The 24306-nt window shown below is 33.0% G+C and overlaps 2 protein-coding genes across 2 annotated transcripts in view; both read left to right on the top strand.

Moving 5' to 3' along the window:
- The window catches only part of Ugt50B3 (UDP-glycosyltransferase family 50 member B3), a 60424-nt gene extending 36382 nt beyond the window's left edge, over positions 1–24042 (top strand). The window contains exons 3-7 of the mRNA XM_077444217.1: positions 13313–13449; positions 20172–20355; positions 20810–21310; positions 21392–21623; positions 22756–24042. Of these exons, the coding sequence (XP_077300343.1) occupies positions 13313–13449; positions 20172–20355; positions 20810–21310; positions 21392–21623; positions 22756–23264 (1563 nt within the window). The 3' untranslated portion in view covers positions 23265–24042. The remainder of the gene's footprint in view (positions 1–13312; positions 13450–20171; positions 20356–20809; positions 21311–21391; positions 21624–22755) is intronic.
- LOC143921428 (uncharacterized) overlaps positions 1–24306 on the top strand; it is a 339615-nt gene that overhangs the window by 142483 nt on the left and 172826 nt on the right. The window lies entirely within an intron of this gene.

Raw genomic sequence — 24306 nt, 5'->3', positions numbered from 1 at the left:
CCTAACCTAACCTAACCAGCAGTAAATTAAAGATTAGCCCGGGATCGAACCCAATAATCTCTTGGTGCTAAACATAAACGCAACCACTGAGCTATACTTAACACTCACTCACTTTAACAGAAAACAATGACAAATGTTGTAGCCAGAAACTATAAGAGACTTTCAATTGACAATGTGAATGGCCACCTTTAGCGATAGCTCACTCATTCGTCGACCGCGTAATCTTTTAGGCGAGCTTTTGTACTCTCAAAATAAAGCGGGAAAGGGTCATTAATCCGAATATAATGATGGTAAAAGCACGGAGAAGAACAATGAGAAATTTAAATGACATTATGTCATTCTGAACAGCGTATTATAACTTGGTAATGATGAACAGAACCAGATGCGGTCGCGTGACACAACCGCGTCGGATGCGGAACCGACAACTATTTATTTTTAACACTTTGCACTCGAGTCTACTAACCGTGTGTGTACGGCAATTGAATCGCACTTTATGTAATTATATACACATACTTTCTTCAATATAATGTCTATTATAATAATGACACGCATAAGATTAAGTCTTTGACGTATTGCGTGTCGGAAAATTCGAGACGCTCTACACGTGCTTTATCGTGCGTAAACGTTAGTCGTGTGACTTCAGTATGGAACCTACTATTCACTTTGTCGAAATTTTCTTAATAAAAGAGAAAGCTTCAGAGTGTTTCTGTATATTTTAGGAATGTATAATAAGCGTAAAAAGCATTTTAAAAATTCTCAAACTCGAAAGGACGCAAATGCATGGTAAAGTTTTTTGATGGAAACAAATAGTTGCTTCTTTTTAGGGTAGAGAAGTGTGTAATTGAAATTAAAATGTATTATATATTCCTACATATATGAATACAATTAGACTATAGATTTTATACTAAAAGACTTGTACTTACCAGAAGACCACTCTATTAGGGATTGCAATTTTTATTACATACCTCCTTTACGTTTCACTTACAATTACAATTCAGGAAAAAGTTTGCCTTTTATCCGATCGTTTTCATACTTTGCCATATTGCTCATTTTGGTCATCAATATAAGGAAATGGATCCTCCGCCATTACGTTGGTGCAAAAATATTTTGTAAGACGCGTTTGAAATTTCAATTTCTGGAAAGTGCCTGATGTCTATCCAGTTTTCAGTTTTAAACATAGATGGCAGTAGTAAAATAAAACTATGGCTATTTTTATTCAAAATAATAATTTTATATACAAATTATAGAAGAGGTATGTTTTTGAAAAACTTTTTTAAAATTATAAAGGGATTACCTTTCAGCATAACTTTGAGTGCTCTTTGTTATACACTGCGAATTATTTCTTCTGGTCCATTATTGCATCGAAAATTTTAATATACCATACTATGGTACTCCATTAAAAATAATAATAATATAAAGTTGAGTAAAAATCATGTGGGAAATATGTATATACAACCGTCTGATCGCATTTATTACGATTTGGTTAGTCTGTGTTTCCAGTGAATTTAGCAATTTGAAATAACCACATTTAATATTGAGAATATGTCTACTTATATTTTTTATATAATAAATCGTCGTCTTCAATAAATTCAAATTAACCCCCCTCCCTCCTTAACCCTTTTCCTGTGGATGACCGCTATGGACGTCATTCGTAAAATGCCTTCAATTCACTGTGTAAACAAAATACTTCAGGCCTAAGAAAAATATTCTTAGTCACTTAAATAAATAAATATTTATGGTCAAAAACTTGATTTATGTACAAATTCTCTAAAAAAGTACCGCGAAAGTTGACGTAGGCAAAGAGTTTTTGCGGTACTTTTTTAAAGAATATTTTGCGGCTCTCAAAATGATCAAAAATTGCTTTACAGCCCAGCGATCCAAAAGTTTGAACAGGCCTGTTTTGTTTGATTAACGCGTTAAATAAATTAATAAATTAAATAATTTTACTTTGATCCTTTTATTGCAAAAAAACTAAAAATTTTCGACAAAATTTCAAGATTTGTTTAATATTTCGGCGTAGAAAAAGCTTGGGAATCTATTATTTATATAACTACAAATAAAAATTCATAAATTATACAAATTATTGTATTTTTATTTATTAATTTATAAATTTTTGACCTTTTGAGGCTCCACCTTAGCTTATCTAATTTATTAAATGGGCTAAATAACAAAAAAAATTACAACAATGACATTTGCACGATACGTTGCAAATGTCAAATATTCGTCATATACAATTTTCGAATTAGTTTTGTTTGGGTGACGCCGGGTATATATTTTTATATTTTTATTTTACATATATACCAGGAAGGCCTTACAGGTAAATCCCAATATGCTTCTTTATATGTACATATATATAAAAATGCTTCGTGAGATAATTGATATATTACATTTAGTATTTAGCACTTTTATTTTATTGATTTTTAGCAATTCTTAGTGACATTTAGTTTTGTTTGGGTGACGCCGGGTATATGCTTCTTTATATGTACATACATATATACAAAAATGCTTCGTGAGATAATTGATATATTACATTTAGTATTTAGCACTTTTATTTTATTGGTTTTTAGCAATTCTTAGTAACATTCAGTGCCAATGACAAGTAACGAGCTTGTTGCTATTTGTTAAATATTTTTTTTACTTCGCACAATTGAGCAAAATAAACAATGACATTTCTACCTACTGAAATTCATAGTTTATTCTGTATTTAAATAAAAAAAATAAAATTGCGATGTAACGTCCATGTGTGACATGTTTGCCCGAATATGCGTAATGGGCACGTTTATTATTCGCAACATTAAATATTTACAAACACTCTAAAATCTAAATAAATAAGTTTATGCTAAGATAACACAATGATATGAAACAAAAATACTAAATTAAAATCACCTTTAAAAAAAACTATATATATTAAAAATGATATACATACATATTTACATATACACACTTGCTAACTTAGACATGTTTAAATTAGATTTTTTTTGTTTATACATATATTTATCATTAATAAGATGAGCAGATAGTTCTTCATAAATAATGTATCGCAAATCAGCCGGTTGGTTTCGCAAAATGCATACTCGTATCGTCCACACAGTGCAGGAAATGCATCGGCGCATGCATTTACATTGAAGAAATGCACCAGCAAACTATAATACTACGCTCTGAAAACCGAATGGGCAAAAAAAGTTGCACGCAATTATTGTTAGAAGACGAGAAGCGGTTTCGCGACTTCTAACTGGTTCTTTAGAATTCTGTCGGACGGTCTCATGAAGTCGAGATATGAAGAGCTCGTTGTAAACGCGATACCGTGTAATACGAGATCCGTGAAAGTAACGCACGTTCGACCGATACCAATTATATTATTGTTAGACCTACATGTATACCTATGGATTAAATTTACTCTACTTTATTTATACAATTAAGATTCAATTCGGAATTTTGCTTGTGGTCTACATATTTAGTAGTACTCTTAACTTAAAACCGTAGTTTATTTTGCAATTTTTAGACGCCTGAGCTACGCCGGGCGATTAGCCTAATCTATTCATCTAATTACAAACAGCAAAAAAAATATATTTTTTATTTTTTCAATTTAAAGTCAACAAATTATATATCATGGTAACTTTACTTATACTATAGACGGGCTTTGAAAGGTCTCGGAGCTCGGGACTGAAGGGCTTCCATATAAAAACGCCCGAGCAACGCCGTGCAAGTGTGTTTCTTTCCTATTCAATTCCCGTGCTAGGACTTTAGTACAAATGGGCACTTGGCCGATGGACGTTTGGCCGACGGTCACTAAAAAGATTTAAAAAAAATAGAACATTAAAATAATAACTAAAATGAAACAAAAATATAGATAGATAGAAGTGAAGATATTTTAAAAGAATTATTATAAAATTTCTTAAAGTTTAAGAGAGCCATCTAGCTTTCTTTTAAAAATATTAAGGTTTTCATAATTTACTTAATTTACTACATTATGTATGAAAATACTCCACACTTACTAAAAACTGATACATTATTTAGAAATCACCTATAAGAAATGTTATAATAAAAGACGTGCGCTTGCGAATAACTACAACGCACGGAATATAATCAGGGTCATCACATATTCACTACAGAAATAAAAGTTTTATTTTGATATAGATTTATTTACAATTTGAGTATATGGTGGTTTTGGGCGTTAGTGGCCAATCCGTTTCTTTTCTCAGTTGGCGGATTATTTTTATCCACTTTTTTGTATTTGTCTGTCCTTAGGAACTCTTAAATTAACGTGTAATGTATAGCTTCAACAAAAATATGTATAATATAAAATGAACGATGTTTATATTATTAAACTTAATTAATTGGCTATTAATATAATTGAGTATTCGGCTCCACCACGAGAAATGTTTTAACATTTATTTAAAAATAGTTTTTACACTTCTCTGGCGCCACCCCTGAAATGTTATGTAGAATGCGGGCTATCGCCATGACACTTTTAAAAACTGTCAAACTACGATGTTAATTGAATAATATGTTACTTAAATGATCAATTTACGTATAAAAATGTGTCCCATGTTGGTTATTGTGTGTTTTTTAATTCATGGTGCAATTTTTAACGATGCACTTGCCCATCTTGCGAGTAATATAAACAAACAGAGAAGTTTTTATCGGACATACAACGTCGAGCATAATATCATACATACACCAGGCGTCACCCAGATCAAAATTAGCACTTGATAATGACAACTATTTAATGTGTGCAATGTGTACATATATGTAATATTGTTTTTGGCAATTGTTACGTGTTATTTTAGTATCGAGCGATATATTAAAAAATATATTATACATTCTTGTTTTAATCGAATTCAAATTACTTATCAAAATGTACATTATTCCGTACAAAAAATACATCGTCAAAATGTACATTATCCAGTGATATTATAATTTATTCAATATAATATGTAAAAGGTTATTGTAATTCGCATTTATCCAAAAGTAGTATGTAAATTTGTTCGAAGCCCTTTTAAAACCCGTCAAGGGTCTAAATCACTGATGCACAACCTTTTTGACAGATGGGGCAATTTATCTATCGGCCGCAGTGCGCAAAATTGCAAAAAATAATGATATTCAGAGAGGGCCAGATTTAAATGATTGGATTCCACTTGGGATAAGAATAATTTTGAACCTTTTTATAAAGGGGACTTATTTTAGAATTTTTAAAATACGATATTTCCTCCTTTTTGGCATTTTAACCCTTTGAGTGCTGGCGTCTATTCTGTTGAAAGCCCGCCACGCTGAAAATTTCGCCAATATCTCCAACTAGAATTATTTAGAAACCCAATAGAAAGCAGGTATAAAAATTGTAGCTAATCTAAACAAACCATAGACGAGGATTTCGGGTTTTGTAAAAATGTGTTTACACTCTCTAATATATCTTGCAACAATATAAAATAAACAACAAAAGTCTATTAATGAATGTATTTTTCCAAAACTAGTTCCATCTTCTTCGTTGTTTTTAAAATGTAATGCTCTCAAACTAAATTCCAAGCCACAATCTAAAATACTCAGCAGTTAGGGATTTCCATCGGGAAATTCTGCTATGGTTATAAATTCAAAAATGCGGTGTAAACCAGTCTTTATAAACATTGACATGGATTACACGACCCATGTTCAATGCATTATTTTTTCAATGCTACCTGGAAAGCCTTAGCGGGTAGTATTTCTTGTTTATTTTTACATACTCAAAAAACAATGCCTATCGGCGTATTTCAGGCTTATAGACTTGCTGGCAAAACGCCGATCGGCGTTGGTCAGCATTCAAATGGTTAACGAGCTCGGAATATCGGAATCGTGTTTCAGATCAGAGCGATGACAGCTCGCTTTCCATACGCCTCTTTCTACCACCACTTTGCAACTCATTGAAACAGTGGTAAAGCACTATTTTTCTATTTATAATAGTATACAGTTATAACTAGACTGAGGATAGACACCGTGCTTTTTCCTGGAATCGGGGTGGTTTAGCTCTATTTACAAAGCTAGAGTCCGAAAAAAAAACGTTTGGCGAACCTTTAACAATGCATTTACAACAATTGAACAATACGCGGCACCGTCTGAGTCCGGGTTTTAGTTATAACTAGTCTCCGGATAGAGAGCGTGTTTTTTCCAGGAATTGTGGTGGTTTGGCTCTATTTACAAAGATAGAGTACAAAAAAAAGGTTCAGCGAACCTTTAACAAAGCATTTACAACAATTGAACAATGAACGGCGCGCTTTGTGTCCGGTGTCTAGTTATAACAAATCACAACATAATATTAAATATTTAAATTCCTTTGGATTTTTTTGAATTGCAATCAAATTTAAATTTCAAATAACTCTATTAAGTCTAAGTCTATTATAGAAAAGACATGCGCCGCAGGAAAAAAAATAATATTATTTACAGTCAAATTTTTTTAAAGAATATTTCATTTTTTGACATTTGACATATGATTTCTTTATAAGCATCATTTTAATCGTTCAGTGATTTTTTTAAACGCACGTTTTAGAATGGCGGAAACGCTTTTCGTGTCGCCTGTCGAAAAATTATCCAATTTCTTGCTGAAATTAATTTCGGAACGCGTTGAACTTCCTATGCAAAGAGGAGAAAGAGACCCGACTTTCCTCTAATTCCCAATTTGACAACGACAAGAATACACCTCCATTGTTTTGTCATTTCAGTCGTGACGTTACATATACAAACATGATATAATGCTTGAGTAAAGTAAGTATGATGCTTTTAAATCGTCATTAGCCGAGGGCGCGAACGGCGACTGTCAAACTGTGTGACAAATATAAACATTGAGAACTACACAAAGTATCCGAACATGTACCCCCTGGACACATACCCCACGGACACATACCCCCCGGACACATACCCCCGGCCAAAAACCCCCTGGACATAACCCCCCCTGCAAGTAACCCCCGCCATGGATAAAAATTGTTTAAAAATAGTAATAAATAAAAATAAATTAAGTGTGGTAGAGCATATTTAATTTCAATTTATTGTCGTAAATAGAAAAAATATAAATTTAAAAGACTTTTAGTCACCAGTTAGCGTTTGCATTCTGTTGTATAGAAAGTAAATTTTAATAGAAGTATGTATATATATAATATTACCTATTGTTATATTATTATTATTATATTTTAAATATTTGTAAAATCAAGAAAAGGAAAAGAATTAAAATACTATTGATTTTGGAGTTTTGTATATTTTAAATTATTATCATTGCTTACTGATTTTTTTATTATTGATTATTAATTATTTATAAAGAATTTGATATATGCATGTATCATTAATATCTGTATTTTTCTGACTGAAATAAATTAGCATTGATACTGACTTTTTATTAAAGATACTGTCAATTCTTAACTCCCAAATATATTTTGTTTTGTTGTTTGTCTTGCTTTGAAAGATTTTCAGGAGATTATTTTGTACTTTTTAATATAAACTCATTTTTTTAATATAACACCCCCCCCCCCGTAGAAAGCCATTCCTTACTTTGCCCCCCCCCCTGGGAATTGCTGAAATGACGCCCCTGCGGATAGGTTAAAATAATCAAAATGTACATACAATAACAAATTAAATGAATTAACCAAGGCAGATGGTATGCAAATGCCCCAATTTTACTTTCAATGTTATTTTCAAAGCTATACACCCTATATTTCTTGTATTCCTAGAATGAACTACAAAAACTTATTTTAATAGATTGTGTATGATTTAAAAAATGGGTACATCGTAAAAAAATACATTTATACATTTCTACGTTCCAAAGTATGATTTAAAGGCGGTAGTCATGTTTATACGATAGTCATGTTTATACGATATACGATAAGTGTTTTTGACTGTTCGCTTGTATATTCTTATTGATCGATGAATCAATGCGAGAGAAAGAGACAGCTATATGTTCGTAAGCTATTGTTTTCGTCGCTTTTAGCGCGCGGTATTGAGTCATGCAGTCGCCTGTTGGCCTTACCTATGTGCGTTTGCGTGTTGATGCTAGTCGTTATTTTTTAATACAAAAATAGTCAAAAACATGCTATTGGACTAAAACTTTTTTATGTTGATGTATAAAATGATTAATAAGATATATATTGAACCCATTTGTATTGAGAAATGCTGTATTTTGATTAAAAAATCTCGTTCGATCTCGACGCTCCCTCCTTCAAACGTTAAATTCTTTGAAGTGAGCAATTTCAAGATTTTAGATAGAAATTTTGTAATCAAACTTATGACTTTTGCACGTTGTGTTCTTACAGAATATGAAATCGGGAGCATAACTGCACTAATAACTCAATTTGGGAGTTATCATCTTTGTGCTGTAAGCACTGCATATATCGATGCGAGAGTTTGTTTCGCCTGCAGGTGCTTTTCTACGATAATTTGCAATTGCAAATCGAGATTTCGAAACCGGTCGCATGGCTTCCAATCGATGTCGTCATTCATCGATTTGAAGACCGACGTATAAATATCGTATTATTACGTGCATAATATACATACATACGTACCTATTACAAAATGTTCGAATTCTCTCGATTTTGATATATTAGATAATGTGAGGTGTGTCGGTAAAAGTTAAATTCCGATTTCGTCTAACTGGGTTGGGTTAGGTTAGGTCCGAAATACGGATATTTTTCAACGGTGACGAAAGAGCGCAGCTTGGCTCGGGCTAAAAATCGTGTGATGTTGCGGCATTTTTCCATTTTTGAAGTGAAGCTTTTACCGTTATGGTCAGAAACGAACGTGCTGCTTCTTTCTATACCACGTGGGATTGTTCAAATACAAATACTGAAATCTTAACCACTTTTATAAGCTTTTTACTTACCTCCTTTTTATTACTTACCTCCTTTACGTTTCACATGGCTTTCGTGTCAGTGGTCATTTTTATCTCTTATCCGATCGTTTTCATACTTTGCCATATTGCTCATTTTGGTCATCAATACACGTTAATGTATCGTCTGCCATTACGTTGGAGATAAAATATCGTATACAACGCGTTTTAAAAACAGGGAAAGTAAATCTTCCTGACGTTTAACAAGCGTTGTTTAACAAGGCGTAAACTGTTCGCCATGACACGGCCTTATCAATTTTAATTGTTTAAACGCCTATAATTCACTCTATATTTTATGAAATTTGCTCTATTGGTTCTCGTTATCTATAATATATAAATATTTATAGTTTTAACTCTCATATGTATATATAAATTTCAAATTTGGCGTGTAGCTTCTTGTAGGGTAATACACGATATATATTGATTTATGGCCAAAGATGTCAAATCTGACATTTCATGGCTAAAAGTATATCTCTTCACGCAGTTTTATCTGCGAGATAAGTATTCAATAAGAAGTTATGTTGTATCTAATTGTTAATATGATTTACAATAAGCTTACATACATTTAGTTTTTTACAATAAGCTTACATACATACAATTAGTTCAACAGCTACCCATAACCTCAAATTGCATTGTTTATTTCTCCAAAACAAACTTTCTAACCAATAAAGGCTACACATGTACACAGATCAAACAGTGATAGTTTTATTTTTAGTTATCAGCTGATTTATTATTAGCTTCACTTTTAGTTAGTTCAGTGACATTCTTTTCCGTCAAAAAATTGTGATCTGATTTTGAACCACTTCCACTCTTCAAGTCGCTTTGATAATCTAGCGTATGCTAAAAAGAGCCGCCGTTATAATTGGTTTCGAGGATTATCTCCAAGCTTAAGTGCAAGTCGGCTAAACAATGATAAGCCCCCAAATGCACTTAGCGGCGATAGCGGCACTCGGTCGCATTCCCGTGGAGTTCTTAGAACTGACAACGCCAAAGCGTGGGACTGCACATCCGAGTACGTGACTAAGCAATGGGGAAGTAACCGGACGTCGAAGATGCCCTGAGCATCCTGTCCTTTATAAGGAGATACTTAGGCGATATTAAGACATTCTGGACGGAGCACTGGCGGTGCGTGTATCTCCTTAATCATCAATAAACTTTTCTATAATAGTTATTTGACAATTTGAATGCTGACCAATACCGATCGGTGTTCTTCCAAAAAGTCTATGAGCCTGAAAAACGCCGATGGGCGTTGTATTTTGAGCATGTACAAAGTAAACAAGAATACCACCCGCTAAGCCTTTCCAGGTTGAAAAAATAATGCATTGAACATGGGTCGTTTAATCCGTGTCAATGTTTATAAAGACTGGTTTACACCGGAATTTCTGGATTTATAACCATAGCAGAATTTCCCGATGGAAATCCCTGACTGATGAGTATTTTAGATTGTGGCTTGGCATTTAGATTGTGAGCATTACATTTTAACAATAATGAAGAAGATGGAACTAGTTTTGGAAAAATACATTAATTAATAGACTTCTGTTGTTTATTTTATATTGTTGCAAGGTATATTAGAGAGTCTAAACACATTTTTACAAAACCCAAAATCCTCGTCTAGGTTTTGCTTAGATTAGCTACAATTTTTATACCTGCATTCTAAATAATTCTATTTGGAGATGTTTGCGAAATTTTCAGCGTGGCGAGCTTTCAACAGAATAGACATCAGCACTCAAAGGGTTAACATCATTGATGTATAATAAACTAGATCCGCCCTCACGTGTTATACTGGTCTCCCTTATGGCGAACGCAAAATACATGGCGTGTGCACAGTTTCTCTTAGTAGGTACCGCTGCGTCGTAGGGAAAAAAACCCAACTTAATAAACCCTACGTTAAACCAATAAATAAATACAGCTAGTTAAACCCCCCGCACCCCTCAGTTAGTGAAGACAAGATCTCCGACCAAAATCACACGTCAGGGCCCATCTATGTGTATTATACATCAATGGTTAACATGCCAAAAAGGAGGAAATATTGATGACGCGATATTGATTACACCTAAATCAGATTTCATCGTTGAATTTTAACACACATACATATATTATATAACGTTGTATGCAAATTGGATGTACATATGTAATTCGATACGTATCTCTGCTAAAGAAAGCGTTCGAAAATAGAGAAAAATAAAAATTTCAGAGTCTAAAGCGTGACAAAAGTGAGCCAAATACACTATTTTAGCGTGGAATCGATCGTTCGAAATTATATGTATGTATGCTAATCGAAGATTTTGAATAATATATTGCGCAATGCGAAAAATGCGCAACTATCGCGATTGCATCAGTTTTTTTTCCGTTTGAACTGCTATGTCTGAAATTTTGGTTTGCACCGTTGTTATGCATGTTTTTAATGTGCATTATAAATCAAAATGCTTTCTAATGTGTTAACAAATGATATGTTATGTTTATTCAGTGCCAAATGTGAAGCCATTTTATGTACCTGTATTTTGTTTAACAGTCAGTTGCTGTTTTTTTTATTATTTATTGAATGATTGGCAGATCTGCGTTTCAATAACATAAATATAGTTTTCCTGCAGATTAAATATGCTAAGCTAATATTTTGTAAACTATGTATATTGAAATATAAAGTTGCAAAATTTGATAAAAAGAGAGACGGCAAACAAGCGGCGAGAACGACTTGGCCAAAGAACAAACACCGCATCGGCCATTTCAATTTTACAAAAACATGTTTTTATCATTCATTATATTATAGCCTATGAATGAAGTAAAAATATATATATGAGATAAAATGCAAATTTTATAAGATATATGTAGTGTGAAAATGATAAAGTTACAGGCGTTTAAACAATTAAAATATGACAAAACGAGTGGGGGGGGCGGAAAGTCGAACAAACAAAGCTACTGGCTATTGGTAACGGGTGAGCTGTCACCGTCTCCAAAACTTTTGGTTTCTTAAACATGTTTATTACGATTATATTTCACCATCGACAGAGCGGACCCAATTTAAATCTCTATCGGTGGCCAATCCTCGCAAAATGGTAAAATTTGAATGGAAGAGTGTTGCAAGTTTGTCAGACTAATTGACGAAGTGAAACTAATAAAAGCCTTGTAATAATAGTAGTGGTTCATTTATTTATTTTAAGCTTGGACCATTGAGGTATTACAGGAATTCCTAATGCGACACAATGGTCAAAAATATAACAAAAAAGAAACAAAATAATAACTACATAAATTAGAGATGACAAAATTAAAACTGACCGATTTCAGTAAAATCATAACAAAAGTTACATTTTCAGGGTCGATTTTATTCATTTAAAATTAAGTTGTTAGGGTTGGTATTATTCAAAGGTTAGGTTAGGTTAGGTTAAGTTAGGATTGGCCCTATTATTTTTAGATAAGGTTGTTAGGGTTGGTATTATTCAAGGGTTAGGTTAGGTTAGGTTGAGTTAGGGTTAGCCCTATCAATTTAAGATTGGGTTTTTAGGGTTGTAAATTCGTTTTTGTGCGTTGTAAATTAATTATTTGATGCATTTTCACTGCTTGAATTGGTGAAAATATATTTTTACTATTGAAAATATATTTTCACTTGAAACATGCTTTCGCTGTAACATATACACAAACTACAGCAAATAGGCAATACAGTTTTTTAAATAAAATTTTGTTACGAAATGTTTTTTAATCAAAACGTATACCTCGTAAATTTTCTGAAAATTCTCAAATTAACATTTGATACAACATTTTAAAATTGTCTACATAAAATGAACACGACTTTCGTATTAAGCAGGTATAGGATACGCATATGTTGATGCGACGCGACACGACTAAATGCGACATTATTCTCTGGAACAATGTTGAATGAAACTATATCCATACATATGTATGTATAATACATATATTCAAATGTGATATGATGATGATTGTTGACTTTTGTACTTCAAGTTGTGCTTTGTTCGAAAACTAGCAGAGCACAAACTGCCTTAGTATCTACATATTTATGTAGTATTGATCCCCTGATTTCTTCTTACGCTGTTTAGTAAACGTGTATTTTTTCTTTCGTTGTGCGCTTTCTGTTGTTGATGATGATGATGATGATGATAAGAAACATGATCTTATATTAAAACTCATTTACATCCATCGCTTTCATCTGTCAACATCTTAATGGGCCCTACACTCGAATTGCATAACAAAATTGAACATTACTCAAAACTAGAAAGCTACCATTTTCGCCAAAATTGTAATTACACAGAATGACAGTCGAAAACTTCACCCCAATTTCGATGATGGCATGACTTTCGCGAAAACTCCCAAACCTACAAATTTCATCATTCATCTATGTGGACTTGCTTAATAACTCATACATATATTACTTTCACATTGTATCGCAATCGATCGAATTTTCTCGCTCACTCAACTCAGTATTTGACTTTTGACTCAAATTTGAATGATTTTGCATTGCAGATGTGGTGGTCTACGTGGATGCTAATCGTGGCCATGGCCAGTCTGTCGGCGAGCTCAGACATCCTCATGATTACCATGGGAGGCACGAAATCGCATAAAATACCCTTTTGGGAGTTGGCCAGAGGACTCATCGCCAGGTAAACAAACAATTGACTCAGTATGTATGTAATTTGCCGAGCGAAAATTAAACACTAAACACCTTTTCAATGTTTGCGTGCCCTTATTTGAACGAATTGCGATCGTTTATGTGTTTGGGCATGGCCGTAACGCGTAGCGCTACTGCCAACTGTCAAAACAAACAGTTGAATCTCCAAATCGGCATTGATATTTAAAACGTTCGCATAATTTCGTTTGATTCACAGCGTGTTATGCAAATTAGAATTTGGTTAAACAATCTTTGGATAATTTGGTGATGTGGCAGTTGACAAAGGCCCGATTGTAGATATGTCAATTTGAGTCCCACTGGACCATGTCTCGCAACGTTTGATTAAATCTACAGCAGGCCTGCCACACGTCCCCAAGAGCCTATAACTTTTAGAGAATAATTGTACAAATATAAAGGATAATTCAACGTGTATTTTATTTAAATATAAAATCCATTCTAACAAATGAAAAAAATCTTCGTTTGTTTTTTTATTAAATTTATTTGAATCAAAAAACGGATGCGGTGCATCCGCTCTAAAATCGCCGGACAAATTGAACGACAGATTAACGGACGGCTGCTTTAAATGCAATTATCGTCTTCTCGAATGATAGATTGCACATTAGATGACGGGTAACCTTTCGATGTGCACATATGCAATTATTAAAATGGTAATTATTAAAATTAAGTTGGATCTTTCAGGCGAGTTTAATAAGGCAAGATTCGGAACTTATCGAATCTTGCCTTAATAAACTCGCCAGAAAGATCCAACTCAATTTTAATAATTACCATTTTAATAATTGCATCTGTGCACATCGAAAGGTTATCTATTGTCTAAATCTATCATTCGAGAAAACGAGAATTACGTTTAAAGCTGCCGTTCTGTTAATCTGTCGTTCGTTTGTCTGGCGATTTTAGAGCGGATGCACCAAACCCTCAAAAAACATTATTTAACGACTGACCAATCACAAACGTCTTTGACCCATCCAGCCAATAATAAACGACTTTGACGACAGCCAATCGGAAACGAATTACAGCCGCCGTTTTGGTTTATACATATGTACTATGTAAGATAGGCGGAAACTCATTAACCCTTTGAGTGATGACGTTTTTTCAGTTGAAAATCCGCCACGCTGAAAATTTCGCTAGAATTATTTATAAATCCAATAAAAAGCAAGTATAAAAAAATTGGGGCTAATCCAAACAAACCCTAGATAACTGCTGACGAGGATTTTGAGTTTTGTAAAGGTGTGCTTAGACCAGAGAAATGTTATATTGGTTCCACGACATAAGGTCCAATGATATAAGATCCAACGACAAAGATTCCGCGAAACATCACAATCTAAAATACTCAGCAGCTTTTTACAAGGATTTCCATCGAGTAATTCTGCTATGGTTATAAATTCAGAAATTCCGGTGTAAGCGAGTCTTTATAAACGTTGACAAATTAATGACACGGATTATACGACCCATGTTCAATGCATTTTATTTTCGATGCTACCATTACAGACTTAGCAGGTAGTATTCTTGTTTACTTTGTACATGCAAGATTTATAACGCCTATCAGGGTTTTGCTGGCATGTGGACTCGTCAGCAAAACGCCGATCGGCGTTGTTCAGTATTCAAAGGGCTATGTATGGCGACAGCCATACCAAAATCTTACAACACTATGACTCCTTCATATTATTACATTTCTTCTACTTCTATTCGAAAGCCACTTTTATTATTATTATATTTCTCTGTATGTTCCACTTATAATTATCACAAATCCAAAATGATAAAATATGAGTTTTAATGGATCGTCCGTTAACAAAGAATGAATACGGTATAGATGTCTTTGTTAACTAAAAATTGGTAAATAGTGATAAAAATAAAGGATACCCATCGTAACGAAGACTTTCACAGTGCGTGTGTGATTCGGTTTAATGTGTTAATTCGTTCAATGCAACTGCATAATATTGCATTTTTTCGTCGCGCATTGAATTCGAATCGAATGCAACGAAATCGTTCGATACGTGTTGCACATGTATTTTTTGGCTGATTGGGTTTGTAATTTTATTACATTGCAATTGAAATTTTGCCGAAGGCTACGTGCTGTCGTGTTGCGTCGTGTCGCGTCGCGCCGTTGTACATATAACCTAATTAACGTCCAAATCATCGCTCAGGCTTACATACATATATGGTGATCTTTCAACTTTATATCTGTGTTGTTATTTTTATTAATATTTTTCAAGTTTGTACATTTAATATTTAAAATGCACACATTTATTTTCACACAATTTTCATTCGGCTTGTTTTTCTTTCATTTCCTCGACAAAAAGTGGTGTCACGTTTAATTAGCGCCTGCAAATGCTTTCAAACAATATTATCATTTTATATTATTATAAACCAGGATCTTATTTCAATAAAACCGCGTTATTTTTAAATATAGTATGTATGAAAACATCATTTATGTTGTATATATGTACATATAAATTAAACGACTTTTCGCATTTTAATATAAATTAATATAATTTTATTACTCAATATTAGGCTCGCCTGTGTATGTAGATATTAAACGGAAACCAACAGACTTACCCGGCGTCTCCTAAGCTAAAATAGCAGTATTAATTGTATAATGTATGTTGTATGTATATGTTACAGTGAAATTATAATTTCACTAACTCAAGCAGTGAGTACTGATGTAACAATAAGATTACAAATTCACTTCTCAATGTCAGTGAAATTGTAATTCAAACACTATTAATGCACCATACGTACGAATTACAAGATACTACCAACCCTAACTTAACCTAACCTAACCTAACCTTGAATAAATAATACCAACCCCAACTTAACCTAACCTTAAATAAATAAGTGTTGGCTGCTAAGATATATCATAAGATACATACCATGTGTTTGCTTCCGCATCCAGTCATACACACACTGTATCAAAAAAATCCAAATCGAAACAAATAGTAGACCATGAGAAGAGTGGGAATGAACAGTAGCGGGGTTGCGGGGAGGGCATGTGAGGTTGTGACGTGAGGTGGCGTGATTCGTATCGGCGACGCACTATCATCCAACTGTCAAAAATTATAATTTCACTAATATGGGCCAGTGAATATGTAATATCCGTAGAGAAAATATAACTATACTCGGTGAAAATGTAATTGGATATGATTTCAGTGTAATTATAATTTCACTGCTGTTATAATTTAACTTTAAATGTCTGTTCATACCTATCCAGCACGACCCGTATCCTGCAGGTGTCATGCAAGTGCGGATAGTATTCTTTGGTACATTATATGGACGTATTCATACTCCATTCGCGCATGCGCATTTACGCATTCATGCGCGTCCATATTGAATGTACCAAAGAATACTATCCGCACTTGCATGACACCTGCAGGATACGGGTCGTGCTGTATAGGTATGAACAGACCTTAATATACATATATACTTAATGAGAAAATCAACATCACTATAAAATGTAACCATTAATTAGTTATCATACTGGAAAAGTTGTACATAATTATATGTACGCTTTATAACGGATTGACATGATACGAGTGCACTCAGACCGAGTCCGCTAAGTTGGTCACTCGGACGTGACTCGTAAAGTGGCAACGTCCGGGTAACGTACGAGTGACCAACTTAGCGGACTAGGTCTGAGTGCACTCGTATCGAGTCAAACCCGGTATAAGATCATACACATACCAGGCGTCACCCAGGTCAAAATGAACACTTGATAATGGCAACTATTTAATGTGTGCATGTTTATATGTAGTATTGTCTTATTCTTGAAGTATTTTTGGCAATAGTTACGTGTTATTTTACTATCGAGCGAAGCCGGGTATATATAAAAAATATATATTATACATAAATATATATTCTTGTTTTAATAAAATTCACATTATTCAGTTTAATCGCAATGTTATTCAGTCGACACGTTAAGTTTTCATTAGACTTTATGTAGTTGCTTATTTGAGGCATTTTACACTACGCATATGTAGGTATAATTGAACAATTCCAGGTACAACTAATAAGCAGTTAAATGTACCCGATTGTCAGCTTCATTTAACTACTTATAATGTAGATGTAATCAGGTACATTTAACTGCATATTACATGTACCTGGCGTTACCCAATTATACCTACATATGTATTATACATATATAGTGCAAAATGCCTCAAATAAGCAAATACAATAAAGTCTAATATAACATTAAGATGAAAACTTAACCTATTGACTGAATAATTCGCATTTTGATTAAATGAAGAATGTGAATTTGATTAAAACTAGAATGTATAATGTATTTTTTTATATACATGCAGTGGCGGACTGGGACTGAAATTAGTGCATGCCAGGAGTCAAAGGGGGCCCACCCAGGGTTAAAAAAATTTGTCCCCCCCCCCCCCCCATATAACAAAATTTTCTTCTTTCCATCACGCTAAAAATCAAGGGTAAAAAAAATTTTTTTTCAAAAATTGGAATAAACAAATTTAAGTACAAGAAAAATGGCAAAAGCAAAATAGATCCATAAATTACATTGTATATTTCTTTTTAACCCTTGTCCTAGGTAAATAGAATGCATCATAAAAGAATGCGACATAAAAGCGGCTTTTACTTTCGGTAGAAAACAATCAGGGACATCATTTCAGCTTTTTCTTGAGGGGCGCAGGCAAAGATTGGTCAAATTGTTTTTTTTTCAAAAAATCTTTTTTATATCGGAATAAAAATGGAAAATATTCTTTGCATACACCTTATTGAGTTATAAAATATGAAAAAAATAAGCTTATTTTTGATAAAAGAATTTTAAAAAAATATTATGAAAAAAACGAAAAAAGCGCCGCAGGCGAAATTTTTTTTCTAAAAATCTTCACATGGTCAACAAAAATCGACCATCAAACTGAGTCACTAAAAAACTATCAATTAACTTAATTTCTACCGACACTTTATCTATGTATATACATACATACATACATATGTACGTAATAACAATAGATAAAGTTTTGTGATCATGCGAAAATCGGGATTTTGGGGAGGGGGCCCCTATCCTATATTTCTATATACATGGATGTGTCTAGATTACGAATAGATTTTATATTTGGAAACTGTTTAAAATTGTGTATTTAAATCTTACTATATCGTCGAAGTATAATCAAATGTTATTTTGAAAGTATGAAGTAAATTTAAATCGCTGGTTGATGAATCGTCCTATCAATATTGTTTTAAGCAATTCAGTTTAATATTCCCATTTTTATTTCAGTAGGTAGTTGTTACATAGATATTGGTATATACAAAATATTGAGGTTAGAAATCGGCCCAGCAAAAGGGCCCACGCAAATGTTGAAACTTACATTTCGAGCCTAATAAAAAAAGTTAATCGATCCTTGGGCTGTTAAAGCAGGTATTAGTTGTTTGTGTATATCGTAAGAATTTTTTTTTGTTGAAATAGCCAAAATTTTAGGCCCCAAAGTGCAATATCCTATAAATTTTTACACACGTGAAATAGTTAAAAAGTTATTTAATTTTACTGAGGGCCCATATTTTCTAACAGATAGTGGGGCCCACATGCCATCGGGCATGTTCGCTTGTATGGCCAGTCCGCCACTGTATACATGTGTATAAACCCGGCGTCGCTCGATAATAAAATAACACGTAACTATTGCCAAAAATACTTTAAGATCAAGACAACACTATAAACATTTTATTTTTATTTTTAAATGCTTTTTATTATTACGAAATTATGTTCACAATACATCTTATATCTATTTTAATAGCTATTGATCTACTGATCATTTTCTATTTTACAATTTAATTTAATTTGGTTAGTAATCACAGTATTATATTATTCTAATGTTAATCTAAAGCATAATAGGAAAAAGAGCTCAAAAACCTATTACTATAAAAATGCATACATTAATAATAAAGTAAAAAGATGCTACTTTGAAATATTTAAATTTGAAATTGATTTATATTATTTTCGCATGACTTTTTCATTGTATGCACTTTTCTTTAAAATCCAAAGCAATGGCAATTTTAAATAATAATTATAAACGATCGAAATATAAACAAACTTTAAATCAAATGCATATTTGTAAACAATTGCACTAAAAATATAAATAGTATAAAATTGCACCGATAGATGTCACTGCTAAAGTTGAATTTTTTATGTAATTTCACAAAACAATATTATAAATATAGGTTTATATTTTACTTGCTATTTTGACACATGCACTACAAACTACCTTTCAAAATCCAGTATATTGCACCATTAACGTCAATAAGTGGATATTATTTATTTGGAAAAAAAACCTAATAGCTATCAATTTTTCAAGCGCTCTAATATAATAGCCCAATTGAATTTGACTAAGAAAAAATAACACGGAACAAAAACGAACAATTGTTGCAAAACAAGAATGCCGTTTTATTGCCAAAAGCAAATCAAAACATTTTATGCAATATCACACAACTGCTAAACCAAAAGTACATGTGTATGTGATATTATTAACTTGTTTCACAGAGATTCGAACCGTTCACGAATGATAAATGACTCAAAACAGTGTTGGATATCAAACCCGTTTAGACTTAATTGGTATTTAGTTGCACTCTCATGAATAGAACGAAGGTCGACATTAAAATGTATCGCCCACTGAACTTTTACAAAAAAAAGTTCCTTGCAAAATTTAACTTTCTAAACACCCAACTCATTGCATATTTGTCATGTTTTAGGAATCACAGCGTCACTTTCATGAGCGCATTTCCAGCTGACTTTCACATGCAAGGATTGGAAGAGATAACTCCGGCTGGATTGGTGTTCTATGTGAGAAATTTCACCAACTGGGATCTGGTCGGTGCTAGGATGAAAGGAGAAGAACCTGTTTCAGTATACGACATAGTCAGATATCCAACCGAGGTTAATGTTTCAATCTAGATCAAAAACTATAGTAAATTTATTATAAAGACTAATTACGAATTCATATGATACAAAAAATTTTTTTTACATATATTTCGATACCCAAATTATCATCTATGTATGTATTGCGGTCTTTAACTCAAAATTTAGTATTGCTGTGCTCAAAGTGAGTATTGGAATCAATAGTAAGATGTTTTCTCTATTGATTGTGATATCTCAATGCTTTAAAATACTTTTTTTAATATTAAACAATTAAATATAAATATTAAATTAATTATATTGTAAAGTTATTTACCAAAAAATTCTACCGCGATGCGGATCGAACACAGGACCGACACATTACTTTTTATTTTTTTTTATTTAAAAACTTAATATACCAACACCCATGCGATGATATATCATCGGGTACAACACTAGTTTTGAATACTTGATTGAATTAAAAAATTGATTACAGGCATGTGAAGCATTCTTGGATGACCACGAAACCAAAGATTTTATGGACTCTAAAAGACGCTACGACCTAATGATCATCGACGGAGCTTTTCCAGAGTGTGCATATGGACTCGTGTACCATTTTAAGATTCCTTACATGCTCATAAACACCGTGGCATTTTATCCATTCAGTTTGTCAAGAGCTGGTTCTCCCACTCCCCATTCCGTGACTCCTTTCCTTGGAAAACCCTTGACTGACAATATGAACATAATAGAACGCACGTTTAACACCATCTGCTATACTCTGCTGGAAGCATTGCATTACTACACCATTCATGTTCAGTTGAGGGAAGTCTTGTTCAAGCATATGGGACCTGACATGCCACATCCATACGAAATGACCAAAAATGTCAGCTTCATATTGCAAAACGGACATCACACGGTGACATATCCTAGACCTTATTTGCCCAACGTTGCAGAAATCGCCTGCATCCACTGCAAGCCGCCTAAACCACTTAAAAAGGTAATAAATAGATAAATATCCATTTAAACTGTTGCAAGAAAAGTTGATTTTTTAAGGCATAGATTTCATTTCGAATTGTAGGAATTGGAAGATTTCATCAACCAGGGTGGAGATACTGGTTTCATCTTCGTGTCGATGGGATCTTCCGTGAAAACTTCCAACATGCCAGAAAGGTTGAGGAAACTGCTTGTGAGGACTTTCGCGAATTTGCCATACCAAGTGCTTTGGAAATGGGAGGAAGACTCCAGAGAAATGAACGATTTGCCTCCTAATGTAATGCTCAGCAAATGGCTTCCTCAGCAGGATCTGCTAGGTAATTTTATTTGAATAATATCATTTCACACTAGATCTCATAACCTGATAGTTCAATATGTCTTAGCGGTCTTTAAACCAATAAGAAGCCAAATCGTAGCCTTCTTTGCAACCTTTTACACTCTATTGGGTACCATTTGAACACTCCTCGTCCATTCTTCGACCATTTAAATTTAATTTCGTTCCACTAATTTAAGAGGATGCTACGTTAAATCCAATGCACTCAAATAAGTATGGAATGCTGTATGCTTGGAATAACGAGGAAAGACAGAAAGCGGAACACGTGGATGAGAAGTATGACAAAGGTAGTGGATATAGTGGATAGAGTAAAGAGACTGAAATGGCAATGGGCGGACCACGTGGCTAGAAGAATGGATGAAAGGTGGACAAAATAAGTGCTTGAATGATACCCGAGAGAATGCAAAAGGGTAAAAGGAAGACCACAGGGAAGATGGTTACATGAAAATAGGAAAATGTGTGGGGTGAGATGAATGAGAGTTGCGCTAAACAGAGACGAGTGGAAGCGTGTGGGAGAGGCCTTCATCCAGCAGTGGATATTGAATGGCTGTATATGATGATGAAATTAACTACTCAATCTAGCCATATGTTTCGCTTGCAGTATCTTTGATAAACCGAATAATATAACATTCAAAAATGATCTGGGTGCATTTAACTGAATAATGAATGTTGGCCTTCAATGTCCAAGTCCTACATATGTATATATAATATATAGCTATATACATACATATGTCACTAACATAAAAATTGATCAAAATCATGTGACTAATATTATATTTACGATTTAATCGATCTTCAACTGATCTAGAAAAAATCGACCACAAAATGTAACATACATATGTACATACATCGTATGATTACCTTGAAGGCGTATTTAGACATGGAGTTCTAGTTTTACGCTCAAATTGCTTTCAAATATTGATTTTTCCTTTTATCTGCATTAGATTAATGAAGTTTTATAAAACGTCGGATGTTAAAAGTTTCCTTTCCAACTTATATAAAATCAAACTTTGAATTAAGAACTTTCCACTCCTTTTGTGTATAAAATGTACCTAAGTACTAAGTACTATACGGCTCGATCAAAGTTTTGTAACTTTAATTACCTTAATTTTCAGGTCACAAGAAAATCAAAGCCTTCGTAACCCACGGTGGTCTCCTCAGCATGTTCGAAACAGTATACCACGGTGTACCAGTGGTAACCATGCCAGTCTTCTGCGACCACGATTCCAACGCTGCAAAGGCTGAAGTCGATGGTTATGCATTCAAACTGGATCTTCTAGATTTGACTTCAAAACGATTACTAAACGCCATAAACAGAGTGATTCGAGATCCCAAATACAAAGAGAGTGTGAAACACAGACAAATGCTGCTGAAAGATCAAAAGGACATGCCATTAGACACTGCAGTCTACTGGGTCGAATACGTGATGAGACATCATGGAGCTGAGCACCTCCTTTCACCAGCTAGGCATTTGAACTTTATGCAATATTACAGTGTCGATAGCTATGTAATTATTTTCATCAGTTTGATTCTATTCATATCTTTGCAAATTTGGTTAGCCAAATCTGCCTTGAGATACTTTGTAGAGTATGTAACGATGCCTAGAAAAGTTAAAGGTGATTGATTTTATTTGCAATTAAAAGACTTTGTTTTGATCTTCCAAGTGAACATTATATTACTAATAGCGTTTCTCGATTTGAACTGTATATGTGTGTGTGTGTGTTTGTGGATTAGAATTTGAGAAGCTCAACTGTTTATCATGGCGTTAATACTGTGATATATATAAATGATCTTGAAACTGTAAGTATTTATAGAAAATAGAGATAAGGTTTATGACTCGATTACACTGACGAACAAAACCATAAGGATGATCGTAATAAAGGTTATATTGTTTGGAATTTCTTTGGCAAATTTGACTTTCATGATCTCTGAAATGGTTGCAGTTTATGTTGGTCGATTTATATGTGTTATTTAAATCAAAATATATTAGTTTTAACTAGTCGTAAACATTGTTTTGTATGAAGATGCAAAAATGTTCAGAAAAATTTTATTTGATTTAAAAAAAAATACGATACAAAAAATAAACTCACACATTTTTCATTTTCATTGTACATAAATACTAAATTTAATAATACATCTTGTGTGCAAAAATAATAATTTATTCTACATTAAAATTAAACTGAAAAGTTTTTATCATAGAAATAATATTTATAGTCGTTTAATAATTGTTGCCAAAGTCAACCACTTAGAATTTATGAAGATTTGCTCATATTAACAATATTATATATGTATATGTATATACGTATGTATGGTATTAAATTTACTGTATATATTATATGTAATTTTGTAATGTTTCTATTTTAATAATTTGTAAGATTTGCTATCACCATTTTGTACAGATCAATAAATAAAAAGGATGTTTTAATATATTAACTTGTATCATTCCGATTAAGGTAAATTTAAAAAATGCTTGCATTAAATCAAACTCAAAAATCTAAATATTTCAGCAAAAATAAATAAGATTGTATTTGTCATTTCAAAAACGCAAAAACACAGGTTATGTTTAGGAATAAGCAATTTTTTTTTTTTAAATTGTCAACAATGTATTTTTTAAATAAAAATCACTTTGTGGAAAATTACATATTGATTTTAAAAAATTGATCTGC

This window comes from Arctopsyche grandis, chromosome 13 (assembly GCF_051622035.1).
Source record: "Arctopsyche grandis isolate Sample6627 chromosome 13, ASM5162203v2, whole genome shotgun sequence".
Classification (NCBI taxonomy): Eukaryota; Metazoa; Arthropoda; class Insecta; order Trichoptera; family Hydropsychidae; genus Arctopsyche; species Arctopsyche grandis.
The sequence above is the reverse complement of the archived record's forward strand: the minus strand, read 5'-3'. Positions and strand labels throughout refer to the sequence as shown.